General features: G+C 38.9%; 2 protein-coding genes across 5 annotated transcripts in view; both read right to left on the reverse strand.

Moving 5' to 3' along the window:
* The window catches only part of si:ch211-288d18.1 (USP6 N-terminal-like protein), an 87,566-nt gene extending 84,167 nt beyond the window's left edge, over window positions 1-3,399 (reverse strand). Inside the window, exon 1 of the mRNA XM_034053302.3 lies at window positions 3,189-3,399. The gene's annotated coding sequence lies outside the window, so the exon portion shown is untranslated. The remainder of the gene's footprint in view (window positions 1-3,188) is intronic.
* Window positions 3,400-6,755: 3,356 nt separating this feature from the next.
* Window positions 6,756-23,661, reverse strand: part of LOC117431924 (GTPase HRas) — a 46,868-nt gene continuing 29,962 nt past the window's right edge. For all 4 annotated transcript variants that reach the window (XM_059002023.1, XM_059002025.1, XM_034053198.3 and 1 more), the window contains 4 exons: window positions 20,787-20,965; window positions 17,092-17,251; window positions 13,821-13,945; window positions 6,756-11,090 (listed from right to left, as the gene is read on the reverse strand). In XM_059002023.1, the coding sequence (XP_058858006.1) occupies window positions 13,826-13,945; window positions 17,092-17,251; window positions 20,787-20,965 (459 nt within the window). In that variant the 3' untranslated portion in view covers window positions 6,756-11,090; window positions 13,821-13,825. The remainder of the gene's footprint in view (window positions 11,091-13,820; window positions 13,946-17,091; window positions 17,252-20,786; window positions 20,966-23,661) is intronic.

Genomic DNA, 23,661 nt, shown 5'->3' on the forward strand with positions numbered 1-23,661 from the left:
TAGGGAAAAGTGCATTTATTTCTTTTAACTGCAACTTTTTTCACAGAAAAAATTGTTTTACTATTAACACGTATTATGACAACAAATAAAATGATAACATTACAGGGGGCTCCTGAGTGGCGCATCCGGTAAAGGCGCTCCGCGTGGAGTGCAGGATGCGCTCTATAGCCTGGACGTCGCCAGTTCGAGTCCAGGCTATTCCACAGCCAACCGCGGACGGGAGCTCCCAGGGGGTGGCGCACAATTGGCTGAGCGTCGCCCGGGGGGAGGGAGGGTTAGGTCGGCCAGGGTGTCCTCGGCTCACCGTGCACCAGCGACCCCTGTAGTCTGGCCGGGCGCCTGCGGGCTTGCCTGTAAGCTGCCCGAGAGCTGCGTTGTCCTCTGACGCTGTAGCTCTTGGGTAGCTGCATGGTGAGTTTGCAGTGTGAAAAAAGCGGTTGGCTGACAGCACACGCTTCAGAGGACAGCGTGTTCGTCTTCGCCCTCCCGAGTCAGCGCAGGGGTGGTAGCGGTGAGCTGAGCCTAAAAAATAATTGGCCATTCCAGATTGAGAAAAAATAATAAAAAATAATTGGCAACGACCAAAATTTTAAAAAAAAAAAGATAATATAACATATTCACCCGTTTGAAATGGAGGGGAGAAGTACAAACGGGAGTCTAAATTGCCAGTATGCAGCAAATAAACACTGTAAACTTGCTGATAATGGGAAATATACATTTAAAATACTGGATCTATAATTGAACACTTGATGGAACAAATATATAGAAAGGTATAACGCAATTCACCAAATACCGACCATCGCGTCTCATTTATTTTTTACAATACCATCTGATGACCTGGAGGTGGCATTTTAATAATAAAAATGGAAATTTTACCAAAATGTGAATAAAAAGAAAAAATATTGCATTACCACTGATGCTGTATTACTGCGGTCCTGTGCTGTTTCATCATCATAACAGATTCGGGGGACATTTTCAAGCCCACCCAGGGAACCTCTCCCCACTTGGTACTTAGGCTTACCACTTATAAAAGCTGTACTTCTGAGGTGAGGTGTCTCCTATTCACAGTACAGTCAGCGCCAGCTAATCGAGATACTGACAATCAGGATTTCTGCTTAAATGGGATAAAACTCTATTGATGTCATTTAATTGGATGCAGTATTTTCAAATGATGAACGAAGTTCGCTTTTCAGAGCAAGACAGGTCGCGTAGCACAGTGCAGGGAGTACGTGATTACGCTGTGACTTGCGTAAATTGCATAAACCATGTTGAACTCTTGAAGAAGGAGGAGTCTCCTGTGGTTCCTCAGGCTGCTGTTGCAAAGAAAGTTGGCGTGTCAACATTGCAGGTGCCTTGTGATAAGATGTGATTTAATTATTTTTCGTTTCATATAGAAATAAAAAACAGTGATTAATTTTGTTTAGGAAAAAAAAAAAATGGACTTGTATTTTAAATAAAGCGGTGCCGATTTTATTTAAATGATAAAATTAACTCTTGGGAGTAAATTACTCCTGGCACCCCATCAACTTAACCATTAAAGAAAGGAGAGAAACACTAATCTTTATAGTAGAAAGTGTGTGATGTATTACAGATACCATTCATGCATTGATTTCCTTTGCATCTCTTTGATACAGTCATTTCTAAATTCTGTTACATGAACGAATACAAACATGCCACCAAATAGGCTACATTTAAAGCTTGGTTTGAATATTTTTAAACCAAAAAAAGTGCAGCTCCCAGCAGTCGCACAAGCTTGGCATTAGGAGGAAGAGCAGCAGTCCACATGCTAAATGGCTTGCCTTTCAACATGACAATGTGACAGCACTGAATTCAGTATCACACAACTCCAGGTGCAGATAAAGGCACTCTGTTTAATCACACTGTTTAATCACTGCGTGCCAGTAGATCTTTTGACTTGAAGTCACTACAATTCTGTAGAGCCAAAAAAAGACTGTTTTACTGTAGCAAAGAAATCTGTCAAAACATGTTCCATATAGAAATAGTCTTAAATATATTCTTATGTAAATAGAGGTATCAGAGCCATAGTTCAGATCCATATTACATGCGATACTGCTAAAAGAATTATATATATATATATATATATATATATATATATATATATATATATATAGATAGATAGATAGATAGATAGATAGATAGATAGATAGATAGATAGATAGATAGATAGATATAATGTATATAGGCATTTCATTATGTGACTGCATTAGTATAATGGTTTTGTGGAGGCTACCTTACCCAGCTTTAACTGTAATTAATTCATAATTTAGTATTATACTACTTAGACACAATTAGGCACACACATCTGATTCTGAAACAATAATAGGGTGGTTTTGTGCACAAAACATTACTGTTGCAGAAGGGTTCATTTTACCACATGCACGATGGAACTTCATCAAGATAATCGCACAACACAGTTATATTGTGACTATGAAGACCTATCTCAAAGGGTTTGGTTTTGAATCATCCAGAAACATGTTGACATGACCACAGTAAGCCAGTCCAATCAGGTCACAAGTCAATGGAAAGGTACCGTTATTTATTTTGTGTCGGCTTTCCATGTGGTACCGTACAATTTTTGATTTTATTTTTACTAAACCAGACTAGATATGTTCCCTTATTATTAGTATGCACATGATATTTTAGCATTAATAATGCATGCAGTTTAAAATGATAAGTGTTTTCTTATCTGCAATGTGAATTCGAATATTAAGTTTGCTGTCCCATGGGGAAACAATGCTACAGTTAACCGTGCTACTGCTACGCGACCGTTTGATCGATTCCACAGACAACTACTTTAATTATGCTTCTATTTAAATAACCTAGACAGGAAATCAGATGTTCAGTGTTCTGTTAATAATATATAACGAACACAATCGACGAGTTTAGTTCGTGTCACAGCAAGGTGATTTTATTGTTACAATTGGAAACATTACTAGTGCTTCTGGCTAACTGGCATGGTGTCTACTACTCTGAGCTCTAGTTTGTCACCGAACGATGGATAGATCAAAAGAAACACGTTTTAATTTAATGGGCATTTGGAGATCAAGCTACTCTATCCCAATACTTTACAAAGCCTACCACTGCACGCGCATTACAATGTGTTTTAATTACGAAGCTCCTGACTGTATCACTAAAACAAATCATATTAATAAAAATCGGGTCCTTACCGTTTGTTGTGGTGTTTCTTTGCTGTCCTCTCAGAATAGTTATCCACTGTTTTCATTATTTTCCTGCTTACAAACTGATTAAACCTACAGAGTTGTCACAGAGAAAACAATACAAACACTACACAACCCCATTAAAACACAGCGAACAAATGGCATCCTAATACATGCACGGGATGCTCTGCAAAGCGAGCAAGCGCACTGAAGCGCGCCCTGCGAGGAGAGAAAACTGTCAATTTAGGGAGTGTCTGTATTGTACGAATATTTTTTTAAAACGAAAACATCATTTCCTTTTCGTGGGTTCGACAAGAAGGAAACAGCCATGTTCAGATGTATCAGCGTGCTCATGTATTACTAGGTTTTGCACTGATACGTTCATATTTACTAAAACGTGCATCATGAATAGTGTTATCAAATTTCCAGAGTGAAAAACAGGGACATAGGAAGCGGAAGCAGTTCAAATAACTGTACAATATAGAGACTAATACATGGGGTAATGTGTGATCAGTAATGGTTTAAGGCACATGCACCACATACAGTACATGCAGCACATGCAATTGGGAGGGGCCCGTGTTGTCATGGGACAGTTAAAATTAAAAAAACCTATGTTCACCACAAGCCTGCACTAGAATGAATGCAGACCTGTCAACTCTCCCTTATTTGCCGGGACTCTCGTTTTCTTGGACACTAATCCCGGGGGTGGGGGCAATTTATGCAGCTGGGGCATGCATGTGATTATTCTATCTGAAATAATAAAATATGTTACAAACAAGTATAACAAAACATTGCTTGTATGTCTAATTAAGAGACCCAAAGACATTCCTGCGGCAATCATTCAAAACAATAAAGTGTTGGCACGATGTTGTCATGAGTGATGAGTGTGGCAAATAACTGTATTATTCAGTTGCTTCTGAGTCATGGAATTAGGAAGCCATTACTTTAGTCTTCGAAGAGCACTGAAGCTCCGCTCAGATCAGAGCCTGGCTCCAGAATCAGACCTCTTTAGAACCGGCCCCTGAGGCAGCGGTGAGCGCTAGAGCGAGTGTGGAAAAATGCAGATTTAATGAAAGGGATGAGAATTGTCCTTGAAATATATTTCAAGAAACGATAGATTTCCCCCACAATTGAAATACTTAAGATACATACAATTTTACTATTAAAATTATACTGTAAATCATCCACTTAAAATATGCAGATGTAGTTTGAACCTTAAACCGCAGTGTACCGACCACAATGTAAATATCACCAAGCACCAGACATTGACGTTCAAACTTTAAACGTGTTTACAGGTAAGAACGTGTGTGCGTTTTTTATTTATTTATTTATTTATTTAATTCATTTTTGGAGCGCATTCCAGCTATATCTGTAGATGATTAGCGCCCTCTGTCTGTTGTCATTCGTCTCTTTTTTTCTCTGTAACATCTTAATTTGTCATCTATAAAATTCCTGCTTTTCCTTTTTCCCTAATATATTCAATTATCTTTTCTCTTTCTCGCCTCCCTTCCTCTTACCCTTTTCCCAACAAGCTGCTAATGCTTAGGTCATATATCTCCACGTTCACCAACTTCCTCTTCAAGTTATTTCTTTGTTCTTCAAATTTCCCACATTTCAATACATGCTCAACCGTTTCCGATCCCTTATTTTTCGAGACTTATATTCATGCTTGTCTCTGTAGCAGGTAATGGGACTCCCCTCATAAAAGTTTACTACAATAAATATGCAATTGTCTCAGGCATTTAACATACCATGTTTTTTTTTTGTTTTAAATATGCTATACCATACTTTTCTGGGCTTTACAATTCAAATCTATGCTTTATTACTATGGTAAACTTTTATAAAGGCTCAAACCAAGACTAACATAAGCCATTTACACTCTGAGCTGATGTGGTTGGCCAACACTGAAGAGCAACTAAATCAGTATAAAATTGTAGTGTGGACATGTTAGGCAACAGTGTTGGCCAACCATGCTGGTAAAGTAGACTAGTGTCAGACACTGTGGGTATGTTGACAGACATTTTTTACTTTTAAGTTGGACTGAAGAACACTGACTTTTCCCTATGGCCCACTATAGCGTTGTCTGCAAAAGGACATTTTACAGTATAAAACTACGAAAGTAATCCGTCGCATATCTGACTGCAGTGGGACCAGTGTAAGGGCAGATATGTAAAAAGGTGGACGAATGAATTCCTGTTTGAGTCCAGATTCAGCTTTTATTAGAGAGCTCCCCTAAATCCCTTGTTTAGAAAGATACCAGGTATTAATGCTTGTGACAGGGTAGCAGTCTGCCATGTGGATGTGTGCATTCGCTGCTGAATGACAGGCAGGAGATCGAGACAGAGGTTGAAGTTGATACGCCCCACAGGCGAACAGGATTTATTTACATATCAACACACTGAACAGCACACGTGACACTACCAGCAATGGCAGCGCACAGCGCTCATACAACACAGTGTACGAAAACTTACAATATCTGAACTAATGTTCTCTGTTCAATAATAAACTAATGTTACTGAACAGCTTGATCAAGGCGGATAAACAGCTAGGCCGGATATGTGACGGGCAGATGGGTTACTGTATTAATATACTGTTGCTCTGTTATACTTACAAAATATAATTGGTAGTAAATATATAATATTGCCTTCTGAGTTATAATGGTACTGAGATCGTTTCAAACCTTTAATGGAGCCACTGTCATACAGTAAATTAAAATAAACTAAGGGCAGCAGGGCAGCAGTGTGGAGTAGTGGTTAGGGCTCTGGACTCTTGATGGGAGGGTTGTGGGTTGTGGGTTGTGGGTTCAATCCCAGGTGGGGGACACTGCTGCTGTACCCTTGAGCAAGGTACTTTACCTAGATTGCTCCAGTAAAAACCCAACTGTATAAATGGGTAATTTGATGTAAAAATAATGTGATATCTTGTAACAACTGTAAGTCTCCCTGGATAAGGGCGTCTGCTAAGAAATAAATAATAGTAATAAAATAACACTGCAGTGGGCAGCAGCCTAACCGTTCATTTTGGATTCCAAGCAGTTATGAATGAGTTGAGAAACCTGTGTGCAGTACAAAACACATACCAGGGCTATAATACCCGCTGCTTCAAAAAATGGAGAAGATGTTTTTAAAGCATAGGTTTACTTACATTAAAAAAGAACAAAATGGCAAATCAATGGCACATTTCGGATTGAAGGAGTAAGAAGATGAATATGGTTCACTACCACAAGGACTTACAGCTATTCATGCATGATAAGACTTCTGAGTGTTATCGGGGGTTGATCTGGTTTATATTACAATATAATTAGGTTAACACTGGTAGGAGGTGCAACGCTATGTACAAATAAATCTTACAATTACCACAGTCTTTATAGTAAAACACACATATTCTTAACAAAAATAAAAATGGTCTCAGTGCCAAAAAATCATTAACAAAATGAAAAAAATAAATATATATATATATATATATATATATATATATATATATATATATATATATATATATATATATATATATATTACACACACACACACACACATACATATATATATATATATATATATATATATATATATATATATATATATATATATACACACACACACACACACACACACAAAATAATCACATAAACACATGTTCTAGTACAGTTCTTTTTTTTTGCTTCAGCAGCTTTATCATAAACCCAGCAGCTGCTTCCCCTATAGACTGGTATGCTTTCAGCCAGAAACATGACACAGAAGACACTCCTGAGGTGAAATGGCCTAAGAGCAAGTGTAACTGATTACGAAGATTACATGTAATATGGTTTCTTAGTAACATGATGAACTTCACACAGAATGAACTCCCAGTCTCCATTTTGTTTGGGTCAGCAGAACAAACAGATCTCGAACCCAGAGATCATTGCAACATTGTCCTTTTTGGCGCCCAAGTCGATATCCTTCCCCTATAAAACCGTGCTCCAAATAAGCATTGTTATCCAAATTTAGAAAAATAAGACAGTAAGAGGGGGAAAGGAGGATGTGATATAGGTGTGTGGAGTTCATCATCCTACGAAGAATCCATATTACAGGTAATCTTCATTTTTTACCCTGTCTGATGAACTCCACACAGTGTGAACCTATAGAGGCTTTGCAGTCACGTGACCCAGGGAGTCACGTCTGCCATTTTGACGGTCTAACATTGCCATGAAGCTGTTAAAACTACCATACAAGTTCAGTGCGAAATGCCAAAAAACTACCAGGTTTACAGTTTGGTGACATATATGTGTACTTGGTCAAAACTCCATCACCCTACACAGACGAGCCCATGAAGGCATTTAAAAGTACAGACAGCTACAAGCACTTCAGAGCTGACTGGGTGAATGATCCCATGGTGTGGCACCTACATGCCAAGAAGATATTTTTAATTACTGCCAGGGTAAGTGTTGTAATATTTGAAATGTATATTTATGTATGCATTGTGCACAACTGTCGAGTTACAAAGACCTAGTCTAGCACATTCATTGGTGGAAATGTTAGTTGCATGAAAACATATAAAGTCAGTATACTGTAATGCTGCAGTTGGTGCTTGTCGTTTTTTTTTTTTTTTTTTTTTTTTTACATTTGCCGGTAAAACATCTTCAGATCTTCAATCTACAGGATTTTTTTTCTATGATAGATGTTTCTAAGTTCAATATAATTGCTGCAGTATTGCCACTTATCCAGTTTAAGCAATCAAAACTGCTGAAAATACAGCAGCACCGCTTGTGTTGATACTTTGCAGCATACACCTGGTAATTGCTGAAGCGCATGCTGCATGGTGAGGCCGTGTAGCTCTTTTTCAGGAAGGTGTGCACCTTCTTGTCTGCACAGAGCTGAGGCTCTGGAGGATGTAGCCACACCTGGTGGAGCTAGGATGGTATCTAGCTTAGTTGGTTTGAACAGATAGTCCTTGTGGCCGGTTGGCACTCTTTAGAATTGATCTACCCTTGGGAGGTATGGTGCACTGGAGGCAGATTTATCCCATAGCCAGTAAAAAGGGAATAAAAAGATGTGACGGGGAGTACCTTGTCGCTGGTTCGCATGTATGCCTTTATGGAAGCAACAGGAGATGCGTTGCTAAGCGACCAATTGAGCAGAAGGGCTCGCCGGGTGCTGAGCTGATAGGGAGGTCCAGATTGGCTGGAGGCATTACTGCGGAGGCTGCGCGGAGCTCAATATGCATGTGCGCTACAGCTCGGGGCAAATGTAACCACCATGCAACACAGACGAGCGCTGTGTGTTTGTTATTATTGTTTCTGTTGGCAGGCACCCACACCGGAGCACCTCCACTGCCACAGCACAACCACCTGTTCCAGGACCGAGGAACAGCTACTACACAACCATTATCCTCCAAGGCGGAGCTCGTGGAGGCATGGCCCAGCCAGGACCGTCAGGAAAAGGACGAAGTCAACCGGAGCATGCTGGGACAAGTATAGAGAGGTTTCGTAGGGTAGTAGGTTCCTTGAGCAGGACTAGCGTTCACCTTGTGTGGCAACCTTTTATTTTTAACTATGTTTTGTTTTGTTTTCTTTATTAAATCCGATGCTAGGATTACCATTGTTGGCCTGAGGCCTGTGTTGAAATAAAATTGCGCGCCTGTGCGGCGTGTCAACACACACTGCTCTGTGTCTGCCTCATTATTATCCAGTGACGACCCACACACGTAACACATCACCCTGTTATAGGAGAAAAAGGGAAAAATTATTATATACTGTATATTTTTTTCTTTGTTTACTTACAAACAAAAACGCATAAACTCGAACGGCTATACTGAGTCCGTACCCAAGCAACCACAGGAGAAATTTGGACAATGCTTATTTGGAGCTGAGTTTTATGGGGGAAGGATACAAACTTTGGCATCAAAAAGTACTGTATTCCCATGATCTCTGGGTTAGAGATCTGTTTGTTCTCCTGACTCAAACAAAATGGAGACCAGGAATTCACTCTGTGTGGTTTATCAGACGAGGTAAGAATTTTTTTTTTTTTTTAATATAACATAAGGGGGCTGTTCGGCCTACATATTTACCCAATCCTGGGCCTCTCATTCTGAGATTGAGTGCAAGGGTTTTGTAAACTACTGCCAACTGGGGGTTAAGCTGAGATCACTAAATTCAATTCACTTTCATCAAACCCAGGCCTCCAACTTTTAAGACTTGTACTTGAACAAACATTAAGGATTCTTAAATTGGACAGATGAGTAACTTTGTCTTCTAACTGGGCTTCTGCCCTTCACACATACCATCAGAATCTTAAAAATGAAGTAGGAATTTAAATAAGGGGAACTTCACAATGGACACAGAAAACCAAATAAACATGCAATAATGGTCCATTGAGGCTTTTTTTATCACGTCTGGAACAGTAGTTATAACCACATTTTTGTGCAGTTGTGACCCATTTCTATTAGCTACATTAACTAGCGTATTAATTAGTGTAGTACTAGAAATACCTCTTAAGGATATTAGTTGAGTTGTACCGTCTACTACTGTATAGACGGAGAAATGCAATTTATTTGGTTGCAACTTGGTAGTAATCAACATTTTCTGGTAGGTATAGGGTGACATTTTGTATTTGTATGCCCAGACTCCTACAATTTGGAAAAGTAAAAAAACTTGGGACTACCACTGAATGTTGACTATTATTTTATCAGGTTTGTATGCGGCAAAATAAGCCAGAAAATACTTGCATGTTTGCCCCTGAAAGACATTTGGCCTGTATATTCTGTCCCTTGCTTTCAATGTCACAGTGAAAGAGAAAATGAAATTACCCCAGTGCTTTTCTAGACAGATTATTTCACAATTCTGACGGAACTGTTAAAAAGGAACCTAAGTTATACATTAAGTAGTAGAAGCTTCTGTACTTGTTTTTTAAATTGTAGTTTATAACGGTAGCAGAATCCACTGGTGTTTTAGGCTATAATGACCAGACCTGCAGTCAATTATGATAACAGCATACTTCTTTACAATTACAATGCTATTTTCAATTACAGTATACATTTTGCTTTGTAATTGAATTACAATTACACTAAAAAGTAACATAAATAGCTATACACATTAACATGTTGACTTTGTTTATTCTACCCAGCAGTAATCACAGGTTCAAATACAGAAACATATTACATAACGTTTTTTCAAACAAATGGGGTCACTAAAAGTGATTGAAAATACAAGAACGTTCCCTCAATGTAAAACACAACATGGAACTGTGATAGGTGTGTAATTGAACTGTAAATGATCAATTATATGGTAATTACAATTACAATTACACAGGTAACAATTAAATTGTAATTGGAAGCAATTACAAATGACACAATTACATTTGTAATTGACACCAGGTCTGATCATTATATAGCATTAAAAATGCATTTCTTTAAGGCCTGCTTCTAAATTGTGTCCCCTGCATATTAAAGATCATGGCTTTTTTGGGTATAAATACAGATAGTTTCTTATGCTGCTGTTTATAATGTTTTGTTTTTTCATCACGAAGCCCCTAAAAAATGACTTCAAATCCCAGCAATTGCCCCAGTTGTCCGATTTATTCAGTATAGGATTCTGATTGTTTGTTTCAGGAAAGCAACTCAGAAACCACTATTTTGCAGCACTTTAAAAAAACAAAATGTAGCACCCAAAGGCAGGTTGAGACCAGTGTTCAGACAATACAATAATAATTTAAAGTGTGATTACACTCCAGCTCTGCAGCTCTGTAAGTTGGGAGAAAGTGGTATGTTGTGTTTGTGCGGCAGTCATGAACTGAGCTGGGGAATCTCCACGGGAGACCTCCGCTCAGTGGAAACAGTCTCCGGTGACTTCCTCCTCTGTGAATATGCACTTTCATCTTCGCTTTGGGCCTGTCCTTTAGCACTGCTTGGTAAGCCATGCCTTGGATATCCTGAAAACTGAATGGATAAAGAAAAGAGATTGAGGTAAAACACACATCCTTCCTGCTACCAAAGAATATAAATGCACATTCTGCCTCTGTAAAGTACGCTCGAGAACGCTGGGTCACAGTCAAAAGTATAGTGTACAAACCAAACCAAACAAAAGGAGGTTATGATGTGATTGTATAACACACTGGTGAGACTGCACTTTGAATGCTGTGTTCAGTTCTGGTCACCACATTACCCAAGTGACATTGTGGCTCTGGAGAGAGCAACCAGACTAATCCCAGGGCATACAGGAATGAGCTATGAAGATAGATGGTAACTATTTAGTCTGGAATAAAGAAGAATTATGGAGGACTTCATTAAACTTATTAAAAATCTTGTTGATAGGTAACCCAAACCACAACTTTAAGCACAGCATATAAACCAGGACCAGAGGACACAGTTTGAAATTAAATACAGACAGACTTAGGAAAATGGGAAGGAGACACTTCTTTACAGAGAATAATGAGGGTATGGCATCGGTTACCTAGCTACATTGCTGGTTAACTATTTACTGAAAGCATTAACAACATATTATTCATAAAACAGTTTAAAATAGCCAGTTAATAACCATTTTGCTTAAAAATTTAATTCCAGAGAACAGCAATTCGAAGAGCTAAATGGAGTGGATGGTTTTCGTCTACAACAGGAAGTGCAATATAAGGCGTATTGTTTGAGAACTATCGATAGTCAAGCCTGTGCATCGTTTTTGTGTAAAGCGTTTAAGCAAAGAAAAGCTTTTATTTTTTATTAAATTTGGAATCGGCCATTATTTTTTGCGTTAAGTGCAGAGCTTCTCTGCTCCCCTCAGGTCTGACTCCCTGAATCTGCATGCGATTGAGCTCACCTTCTCCCCCCTGCCCTGCCCCCTGTGAGTGTTTACTGATGGGATTGGATCTGTGCAGGAGTTAAGAGCGTTGTGTTAGATTTACAAATACTGCATCAACCGAGCTACAGTGCCTTTTGATGTTTGACAATTGTTTTCTAAAGTAAGACGTAAAGAAAAGAACCATTTAGAGATGCAGAGGTCACGCTAGCCTTTAAAAATGTGCATTTGTAAAAAGCATACCATCTCAAAATCTGCGTTTTCAACCGGAACATTTGTGTTTTTACATATTGTATCAACATGGTTACATTATTGGGCAGTGCAACTATTTCAGATTAACAAAGTTAACATGTGAAACAGTACACAGTATAAATAATGGTAGTAGAAATAGACATAAAGACAAGCTTACCATAAATCGTTTTCTTTTGAAAATCCCCCCTTCACAATGTAAAAATCAGTGTTGTAGAACATGTACCAATGTACCCTTCCCCAATGTACCCTTCCTCATGTACCCTTCCTCACCAACTATGCTACCCAGCTCCTGGTCCAGGCCCTGGTACTCTCCTGCCTAGACTACTGCAACTCCCTCCTGGCTGGCCTCCCTGCGTCCGCCACCCGTCCGCTCCAGCTCATCCAGAACTCTGCTGCCCGCCTGGTGTTCTCTCTGCCTCGCTTCGCCCACGCTACTCCACTACTCCGCTCGCTCCACTGGCTCCCGATCACCGCTCGCATCCAGTTCAAGACTCTTGTACTAGCCTACAGATGCCTTGACCAGACTGCACCCAGCTACCTCCAGACCCTCATCTCTCCCTACACCCCCACTCGACCTCTCCGCTCCGCCTGCACTAGAAGACTAGCTCTACCTCCGCTACGCTCCCCAGCCTCCAGAGTCCGCTCCTTCTCCACCCTTGCTCCGCAGGGGTGGAATGACCTTCCTACAGATGTCAGGACTGCCCAGTCCCTGACCACATTCCGGCGCCTCCTCAAGACTCACCTCTTCAAAGAGCACCTGTAGAACTCCTCTTTGTATCCTGGGACACTATCACCCTTCATGTAAATGTGCTTTATTTTGCTCTTATCTGCCCCCTATTTTACTGCATTTAATCCTGTACTTCAGAATACTGTAATCTGCCAAGTGTTTAACCTGTAGTACTTTGTATTTAATCACATCCTGATGTAACTATCACTATTTAATCATATCCTGATGTAACTATCACTATTATCTGCTGTGTTATTGAATTGTGGTTTGTCACACTTGTACTTTGCTTGAACAAAAGTTATTGTATTTCTTGCTCTTATTGTATTACTTGTATTGTAACACTTGAAATGTATTTGCTTATGATTGTAAGTCGCCCTGGATAAGGGCGTCTGCTAAGAAATAAATAATAATAATAATAATAATAATGTCTCTGCGGGTAGCTGTCAACATCAGAACTATTTACAGTTTTGTTGTTTAAAAGTTCTTTAAAATTTTTCTTTTAGCACCCAAGTCAAAAAATCACTTGTGCTCTTTCCAAATCAAAGTCTTAATAATTCTCAGGTGCCTCCATTGAAATTATCATGTTTTAGATGATCCTCACGTAAACGAGAGTGTTTGCTGGTCTGCACTCTGTTCTGACAGCTAAACCCCGTTCTGCTGTTACAGATACAGGTATCGTAATTGCAATTGCTGCAAGTTTTGCGAAAGCAGGAAAGATGTCGGAATAGTTGTCAATAAAAACCCTGCAGGCCTCATCCATGGTCTTAAAACCATGATTTTTGAGCATGTGTTTTACTTGTCCAAATTCTTGGCTGAGAGTCAACAGGTAAGATGCTCTGATACAGATTAGTGAGTCGCTACCAGGGTTTTATAAAGAATGTTTGTGCAATAAACTCACCATGATCATGACACAACACACTTGCAGTTCATGCAGTCCTGTCCACTTTCATCTGGAGGGTTTAACTTTCTCAGTTTGTGCTGCCGGATCTCACGAACTAACGTGTAAAACGCGTCTTCCACTCCCTGTAACAAACACAAATTTAGGACAACGTTTAATGAAATCTCCCAGCAGCCTTTACAAGCAATCAAACCCCGATCTGTTGGTAAATGAGTTAGCATGAACTGAGACAGCCTACAGCTGACTTCCTACTAGTTCATCTCTTATCTCTGCCTCACAACTTTCACTTGCTTAGGGAATTGAATTGTGACCCAAAACGAGTCTTCACATTAAATTATTATTTGTATTGGTTTTTTGCATGTAGATGCTTTTTAAAAATTTCCATTACCATTTTATGGTGTTTGCAATCATTCCGAGTTGATCTTAAACTTGTTGCTCCCATGTTTCTGTGAACCAGCCTTTACAGTGCCTGGCTTTGAGTTGCAATGAGCTTGTCTGAAGAATCCTAAGTGCCAGGACTGAACAGCCTCATTCCATTCAAATCATGTACATTGATATCAACAGAGAGAGAAGGTGGGGATGGCAAATTTGAAAGACACACGGTCACGTGATTCGAATGAAAATGAGGAAGCACAATCAAAGAACCACTCAGAATAACACATAGTAAGGCAAATGTATATACAAAATGTACCTTTTCTGAGAGTTTTTAAAAAATCCTGATAAAGACCAGATTACAAACAAGCACTCCTCTGGCTATATAACTCACTGTCACCATGCAGTTGTGCCTAATCCAGCTGAGCCACTCAGAGACATGATTAAGGTTCATATGCCTTGACCAGACTGCACCCAGCTACCTCCAGACGCTCATCTCTCCCTACACCCCCACTTGACCTCTCTGCTCCGCCTGCACTAGAAGACTGGCTCTACCTCTGCTACGCTCCCCTGACTCCCGAGCCCGCTCCTTCTCCACCCTTGCTCCGCAGTGGTGGAACGACCTTCCTACAGATGTCAGGACTGCCCAGTCCCTGACCACATTCCGGCGCCTCCTTAAGACTCACCTCTTCAAACAGCACCTGTAGAACTCCTCTGTTGTATCCTGGGACACTATCACCCTTCATTTAAATATGCTTTATTTTGCTCTTATCTGCCCCCTATTTTACTGCATTTAATCCTGTACTTCAGAATATTGTAATCTGCCAAGTGTTTAACCTGTAGTATTTTGTACTTAATCATATCCTGATGTAACTATCACTATTTAATCATATCCTTATGTAACTTTCACTATTATCTGCTGTATTATTGAATTGTGGTTTGTCACACTTGAAAAAAGTATTGTATTTCTTGCTCTTATTGTATGACTTGTATTGTAACACTTGAATGTATTTGTATTTGCTTGCGATTGTAAGTCGCCCTGGATAAGGGCGTCTGCTAAGAAATAAATAATAATAATAATAATATCCGTTTTTACGTTATTAGTGCATATGTCATTGCGGACAGTGAAATAAATCTGAGAAGCAAGAAAAAAAGATAAGAAGAACACAGTGGCTGTTATAGAAATAATGATCATTGCTGATATGGCAATAATACATACAAGCCAAATGGTTATTGTTATTGAAATGCAATACAATCTACAGAAACATGTCATCAAGCCAAAGTGACACATTTACTGTACACTGCACTTTCACAGGCAGTACGATACTGACAAGAGATTATAGAGTTCTTCGTTTTTTAATCTTTTTTTATGAGGCGCTCATAAATACTGTAATACTGCGTTAATCTTTTAAAGTAACATGTTTGCTTTGAGCAGACTTCAGAGTTCTTCAATGCAGCATCATTAAAACTTCACTGTGCAACAGGTTAGACCTCAGAGGCTTGAGTGCTTCATGTGATAGTATTCAATGTATTAGTCTTTTCTGAGTGCAATTGAATAAATACATTACAACCTAAGTGGGCTCAAAACAAATACCCTAAAAGGTGAATGGTATATTATATATTCTGAGATCAAGCAGCTACTAGGAACCAGACAAGCTTAGATGGGCTGAATGACCTCCTCTTATTTGTACATGTTCCTATGTTTTTATGTTCTTATAATAAAACTAGAAATTTGAGTTTTTGTAAAGAAAAAAAAGGTTAAAAACTATGTGGCAGGGAAAAGGTTACATTTTAATGGACATTACCTGTAATGGAACTTTATTGAGAGAATCATAGAATACAGCTTTGTGACGGGGTACACCCCGCCCCTGTATTGATTGTGTTATTTTGTATTATTATTATTGAAATGTATTTTATTTCCACTGTTGGTTCAGGTTGGCAGGGAAGGGTAATTGCCTCCCCTGTCAGTTCACGTGTAGAATGTGCCTGAGCACAACTGAATGATTGACAAGCAAATCGAGCTCAGGCACAGCTGCATAAAAGAGGCATGAACTTCTCCATATAAGAATATGGCACTGAAACGGTTAATGTTCACTGGACACCACCTGCAATGGAACTTTGAGAGAATCATAGAATACAGCTGGGTACTACCTATAAGCCTCTTTGTCAAAACATTTGGACTGTATCATTGATACATAGGTTAAGGCAACGCGGCGGTGAAAGGGTTAATTCTTTAACACTGGTAATGGAAATTCAGTTAGAAAATCAAAGAATACAGCTGTGTACCAAACATTAAGACAATAGCTCAAAGTGTAATGTCTCTATGTAGCTGTACATTCAAAAGTCACATGACCGTATATTATCCAATGTCATGGTCACCAACACATCAGGCATGCAGGGTTTATACAGGGCGATTTATAATTCTCAGTAGAGACTGTGAGTTCTGTGGAAATGAAGACATCCAGCCTCTGTATACCCGAAGAACCCTCTAGTGGCCAAAACAGTGCATCAACAAGTGTCTTGTTTTTATTTACTTTGCATTACATCCTGATTTCTCATTAGGTCTCAAATGATTCTGAAAGAATAACGTTATAATAAACAAGCATTTTCATTTTAAAACTAGTACCGGATATCATGCTTTAAAATTAAAATACATGTTTGCTAGAACATGCATTTCAAAACTGCACATTTAAGATCAAGGTAGTGAATTTATGACCATGGTAGTGATTTATTAAATTATTCTGTTAGCTACACTTTAATCCAATTTCACCTGAAAAAAAGTTCTGTCAAAAACAAAGACAGATGAAAATGAAATGGAATAGGGTTATGAGTAACGGATGTATTTGTGGGTAACGGATGTATTTTTGGATAACGGATCATCAATCACAGAGGTCCCTACCTGTCTGGTCTTGGCTGATGTCTCAATGTAAGGTATCCCATAACTCCTTGCAAGATCCTGCGCTTGCTGTGTATCCACTGTCCTTGCTGGCAGGTCACATTTGTTTCCTACGAGCACCATGGGGACATCGTCGGAGTCTTTGACTCGTTTTATCTGCTCTCTGTGAAGACATGGGGGGTTAGTGGGCTGTGTTTATGGGATCAAAGCAGGACTTCACTATGAAAAGTCAAAGAGACAACACCACTCTTCAAAGTAACCTTTAAAGAAGTCTTCAGGCAATATGCCACTGCCAGGTCAACAGTAACAACTCTGGTTATAAACAGCACAAGAACACCAATCGATATTCCTTTCATCCCATAGAAGGGTTGTCAGAAATCTGAGAGCACTGAATTCAGATTCCAGGCCATCAGGCTAGACACATGGCAGCAGTGAATCAGATGCAAAACGTCGTATTTATAGTAAAAAGGAAGAGTCGTCATTTTATTTCACAAAATTCTACACATTGGAGGAACAATAAAAAAATAATCTATATTTATATAACAACTATACAAATAATCTGAAAACAAAAGTGTATTTACAAGTAATTATTCTAGTTTAAATTTGAATTAGGGGGTGCTGTAATTATAGCACCATATAAAAACAACAACAAAAAAAGGAAAGTGTTGCCATAATTAAAATTCCTAAGGATAAAACATGGCTTCCTGGTTTTTTGTCTAAGTTAATTTACCGTTACCAAGCAGAAACCCCAGTAGCTTACTCTGAAATACATTACTAGGAGGATGTAAAAAGCACTTATAGCAAACATCAATAGATTTGTAGAGATTTGTGTTTTATTAAATGTTGCAGTGTTGCATATTTATTTTTTATCTATAGCACTGACAAACATAACTTGGTGCTTCGTAATGCTATTCTTAGTGTTACCACCGACACTAATTTCTAAGTTAATATTTGACCATAAAAGGCCAACTCAACTGCAGCCAAAGCACGAAGAAAATCAGGGAAATGTAGTTCTAGTGACTTTTTAATTGTGGTCATTAAACTAATTCATTTTCTTATTTCATAAAAACACCGATTTGAAATTGCAGAAATGTGAAATAACTAGCATTCTTTTATAAATGTCAATTTTATATAAATATTTTACAGTAAATCACAAAGAATCATGTCCAGTAGACTGACAGTGCTTTTACACTATACATTTTCACAGTAAATAAAGTGAGCCTAGACACAACAATGCGCTCGCTACATTTTTCAGAAACTACCAAGCCCTCTGACAAACATAACTTTTAAAAAAAACTTTTGCAGACTTTCTTTTTGCTTGAATTCATGCTGTACTGTACAGGCACACGTGATCAAAAGCAACACTAGCAACACTCACTTGATGCATAGTGAGATCTGACAAGTTTACGTGAGGTGGGAAACCCTAAGGTGGTACCAGGATTTAGTTGGAGATGAGAGCACTGTGCCTGTGCTATTGTTATGGTACCGTATATATGTAGATACAGTAATGTATATGTAAAAATATACAGTAATGCCGTGATTCCATCAATACAGTACACAGCTATGGTAACGCTGCATTTCTTGTAAACTTTGCAGGGTGTTCTGTAACACTTTAATGTATACACACAGGAGGCTGTGTGGTCCAGTGGTTAAAGAAAAGGGCTTGTAACCAGGTGGTCCCCGGTTCAAATCCCACCTCAGCCACTGACTCGTTGTGTGATCCTGAGCAAGTCACTTAACCTCCTTGTGTTCCGTCTTTCGGGTGAGACGTAATTGTAAGTGACTCTGCAGCTGATGCATAGTTCACACACCCTAGTCTCTGTAAGTCGCCTTGGATAAAGGCGTCTGCTAAATAAACAAATAATAATAATAATATATAATACAGTACTGCTTGATTTTGTGGTGATTGTAGGTGCTTTAGTACCATTCACTGCAAATCATTGATGGGTTTTGGAATTCACTTTATGATCCCTGCATTTCTTTATAAAGGCATACACTGCTAAGGGCCTTCTACAGTGTTAAAACACTTGATGAAATGCGATGGGAGTACATCTGGCTATCTGTGTAAGTGATTCTTCTCATCCATCTTTTCCTTGAGGTGTCTCTCCCTCTAATTGAATCAGGATCGATTTCACTGGTACTTCAGAGTAATCTTATCAATTACAAGATAAGCTTTCTTTAACCATGATAAATGGTACAGGATTACATCACTCTTAGCTCAGGGCCCCCACGGGCAATCTTTTCCCCACCTCCCCCACCCCAGTGAAATATACCAGCAGCTGAAACTGACTTTCACTGCATGGTTTAATCGTTTCTATATCTATTTTAGATCCACGAGATGGATTACTAAACACAGCTTTAAAATAATTTTACTCTGCTTGGGATTCAACAGTATTCCAGCTTGTCATAGTGTCTCAATCCCCTCTAGTGCCCCCTTTCTGGAGTGTATAAGCATTGCAGTTCCCATAATCCTTTTTTGCCCAACCAATTTTTTTGATTTTTCCTTTCATTTATTGATTATGCATTAGCTGCATAGACAACTACATGTCTTACATTGAGAGACTTATAGTTTAAACATTTGACATTGAATTTACTGAGTTTCTTTCAGTATAGTAAAACATAATTCTGATATAGCAACCTTTGTTTTATAATGTTGCCTACACCTGCCCGAGCCATTTTGACCCAGGATGTGTGATATAATAATCACCCCAATTTGTACAAAAAACAGCAAAAACAGCAAACAGCATTCTGAGTGGCTCTGGGTTCTGTTGCTTCTCTATTGAGTTATTACTATTGTTCTCTATCTCTGCCTTTGCCTGGCTTTGAGCTTGTGTGGAGAATCCTAACTGCTGGGACAACAGCCTTCCTGATTCTATTCAATCATGTGACAATGTGACTTTTCATCATATGTAGGCAGAGAGATTAAATTGACCTGGCAGAGTTGAAAAGTCACATTGTCACGATTTTAATGGAACAAGGAAGGCACTTCAGTCCTGGCACTTCGGATTCTCCAGACAAGCTTCAAGCGACGTGTAGCGCTGGCTTCTCAAGCGCATGCGTGGTTCTGCAGGAGGAAATGGGAAGCTCTGTATGAGACGTGCAAATCCCCGAGCGGCTGCTGGGCGTGCCTCGGTTGAGCGCCTGGCTATATAAAAGAGCCACTGACCACCCCTGTGTTCTACAAGCCAGGAGGTAAATGAGTGAAGGGTGAGCAAATACCAAAGGAAAAATGGACGGTTCTCATTATCCACGTGTGCTGTAAAAATGAGGCAGCTTTCCAGCCACAAAACCCATATACTTCTTCAAGTATCACAGTACCTTTCCTCGGGTTCCCCTCAAGTCTCTTCCTTGGCACTAGCCTTCACACTGGGTGCGTTCACGACACTTTTTTGCTGACTAGACTGCAGATGGGAGTCTGCACGAAACGTCACGGTCTGTGCAGACAGAGCGTGGACAGCTTTGGTAGATGAACAACAGATCTGAGCAGAACCAAAATGGAGGTGGTGTGAGCCATTTAGGGCCCCCCACACTTTTTCATTAAAAATGGTTATACAAGAGACTCCCTGATTATGATATGATAACGGGTCAGGCTCGTGTCTTGTTAAGTAACTGAAGTATCGTTGGAATAGCGGCTCTGGGTCTGCTTGCAGAGGAACCTTCATTATGGGGGCAGTTCAAGAGAAGCCATGAATACAGACCTGTACTGATGGATGTCTTCAAAGGATTTGGTGTTGTTAATGGCAAAGACACACAGGAAGCCCTCTCCTGTCCGCATGTACTGGTCCCTCATTGCACTGTACTCCTCTTGACCCGCAGTGTCCAAGATATCTAACAAACACGTCTCTCCATCAATCACTACCTGTTTTCTATAGGAGTCCTGTCGGCACAGACAAAATGAGGAAGAAGCTTGTTAGACACCAACTACTCTAATGGGGGAATCACAGATCAGCAGCTTGTAAGATATGACCCTACAGTCTAAAAGTTGGCTATGTGTTTGAGAAATATGCTACATTGTTAGGTTTTTGTTTTTTAAACAGCACACATCCTAAACACCTACAAGTGTACTATTAGTTTGAACAGATTTTGCAATGGTTGCTAATAATACGATGTACTAAGATTTGTACTTTGTAACTTAAATAATAGTTCACCCCATGCTAAGTTTTCTAATGTAGCAGAACTAGCAAGAAACTCCTGAGATAGCTGTAGAAGCTCTTAAAGTAAACAGTACAAACAAAATACTTAATAAAAAAAATCATTTTGCAGGTCTCAGATTTTCCTATATGAAAAACGCACACATTATGAGAAAAGAGAATTTGATTTTTTAATTGTAATTTATTTGAAGCTGTTGGTGAAGAATATATCAAACACTCCTTGCTACTTCAATGCAACACTTCTGGTTTAACTTCATAAGTAATAGAAAAAGCATCTAGCATCTAGCATCTGGGAGTTTAACAAAAATAAATAGCATTCAGAATGTTTTTTTGTTTTTCTAGAGAAATCTCAATTTAAAATAAATTGCACTCACAAAAAAAAAAAAAAAAAAATGTTCCTAAAACTTCCAGAAGCAACTCAGGGGTGTCAGATACATTCCTTCAACAGGAAGTGCAGTACAGAAAAGAGCGGAAGAGTTTTATCGTTTACAAATGCTATGAAAAAAATACCATTAAAAATCATATCCACGTTCAACACAACGTGTGCACTTTCATGCAAGAAAATGTGATATCTACAAAGTGATAGTAATACACGTAGAGAAGATGTATTGGATTTTTTTTTGTTAGCTCTGTTTAATATAAAATTATCCTTCAAATTAACCATCAAAAACATATGTTTCTGCAAACACAGTTTTGAAATTAAATGTATTAATTCCAATTAATGTGTCATTCGCTGTAACATTGGTCTTTTTGATTATAGATTAATTACTACCTTACTACACAGCTGTACATGACACAGTCAGAACGAACATGTATAAGAGCCTTTGTATCAGAATTGTCTCTGTATTTCACTTACCGGTACAATAAACCAGTAGTTTAGGAATATACAGATTATCAGTTACAAAATTGCATTATCTTAACTATTTCAGGTTAATATTGACAGAAAGGCTTCTCCTTTTATTTCCAGGTTATGAATTGAAGGTTTGATGAATCCTTTAGCGGGAAATATTTTCTGGCATTAGTGTTATTTTGTTTATTCTGAACAGGCTATCTGTTATTAGTTTATTGTTCTGTATGTAAAATAATACAAAAACTCATGGCTCTGAGTAAATATTTTTCATACCAGATCTCATTTTGTAACCTATCTTAAGAACATAAGAAAGTTTACAAACGAGAGGAGGAGTTGGTTCCAGACCCTCACAATTCTCTGTGTAAAAAAGTGCCTCCTATTTTCTGTTCTGAATGCCCCTTTATCTAATCTCCATTTGTGACCCCTGGCCCTTGTTTCTTTTTTCAGGTCAAAAAAGTCCCCTGGGTCAACTTTGTCTACACCTTTTAGGATTTTGAATGCTTGCATCAAATCGCCACGTAGTCTTCTTTGTTCAAGACTGAATAGATTCAATTCTTTTAGCCTGTCTGCATACAACATGCCTTTTAAACCCGGGATAATTCTGGTTGCTCTTCTTTGCACTCTTTCTAGAGCAGCAATATCCTTTTTGTATCTTGCATTCATTTCGAATCCAATGACACAATGACGCTTAGTTTCCAAGCAGATGCTTGGAGTTTAATGTAAGGTAGGTAATTCTCCAACTTCAGATTAGGTACGGTATATTAACATATTTTCTATTCCATACTTGTTATATTAACAGAATAGGTTCACAGAGTGCTGTGGTTATTTCACTCTATGAAAGTTAATGGTGTATCCTCTCCTGTAGTTTAAGTTGAAGTATTGCAGTGCCACTGACACAGAATGTAAAACGTCCTGCCTAATTTAACTTTAGAGCGCAAGGTAAATCAGAGAGTTTAATAACAGGACTCTGCTGAGACAGTGTAATGCTGTGCAACAAAAGGACATTGACTACAATGTGCTTGTCATATTGCAATACGAAAGGAAATGCTTTCAGACAATTATTCCCTGGTTGATCTGAGGCTGAATGTTTGCTTCTTGTAGAAACCAGATTCTGGGGCGTACAAAGGCAAAATGCTGGTCTGGAGGAAGCACACTGTCCAGGTCACGTGATTTATGATATGGTTAGTAAAAAGCAAAACAGAGAAAAAAAGCTAGCCAGTAAATGCAAAACCCATTAGTTCTAATGAGTGTTCAAGCAGATGCATGATGACTAGTAAGTCTTGAAGAGAACACTTTGAACACTGTGGGCACATCTTGATCAGAGTTAAAAGGATGGCTCGGGCTATTAATGATATGTGGTGGACAGTGAAGTGGCAAGCCCTGCCATTCACACCCTTTTCAAATCATGGCCTTCATTTCTGTGTCAGGTTATAGCAGGAAACAAGACATTGCACAGCTGATTGATCCATTCCAGGTTTTACTGGGAGCTTGCAGTAGGTATAGCTAACAAAATAAGTCCACAAATCCTGCCTGGCATGCACTTGGTTCACTATCTCAAAATGTGCAGTTTGA

Source organism: Acipenser ruthenus, chromosome 27, assembly GCF_902713425.1.
Source record: "Acipenser ruthenus chromosome 27, fAciRut3.2 maternal haplotype, whole genome shotgun sequence".
Lineage (NCBI taxonomy): Eukaryota > Metazoa > Chordata > Actinopteri > Acipenseriformes > Acipenseridae > Acipenser > Acipenser ruthenus.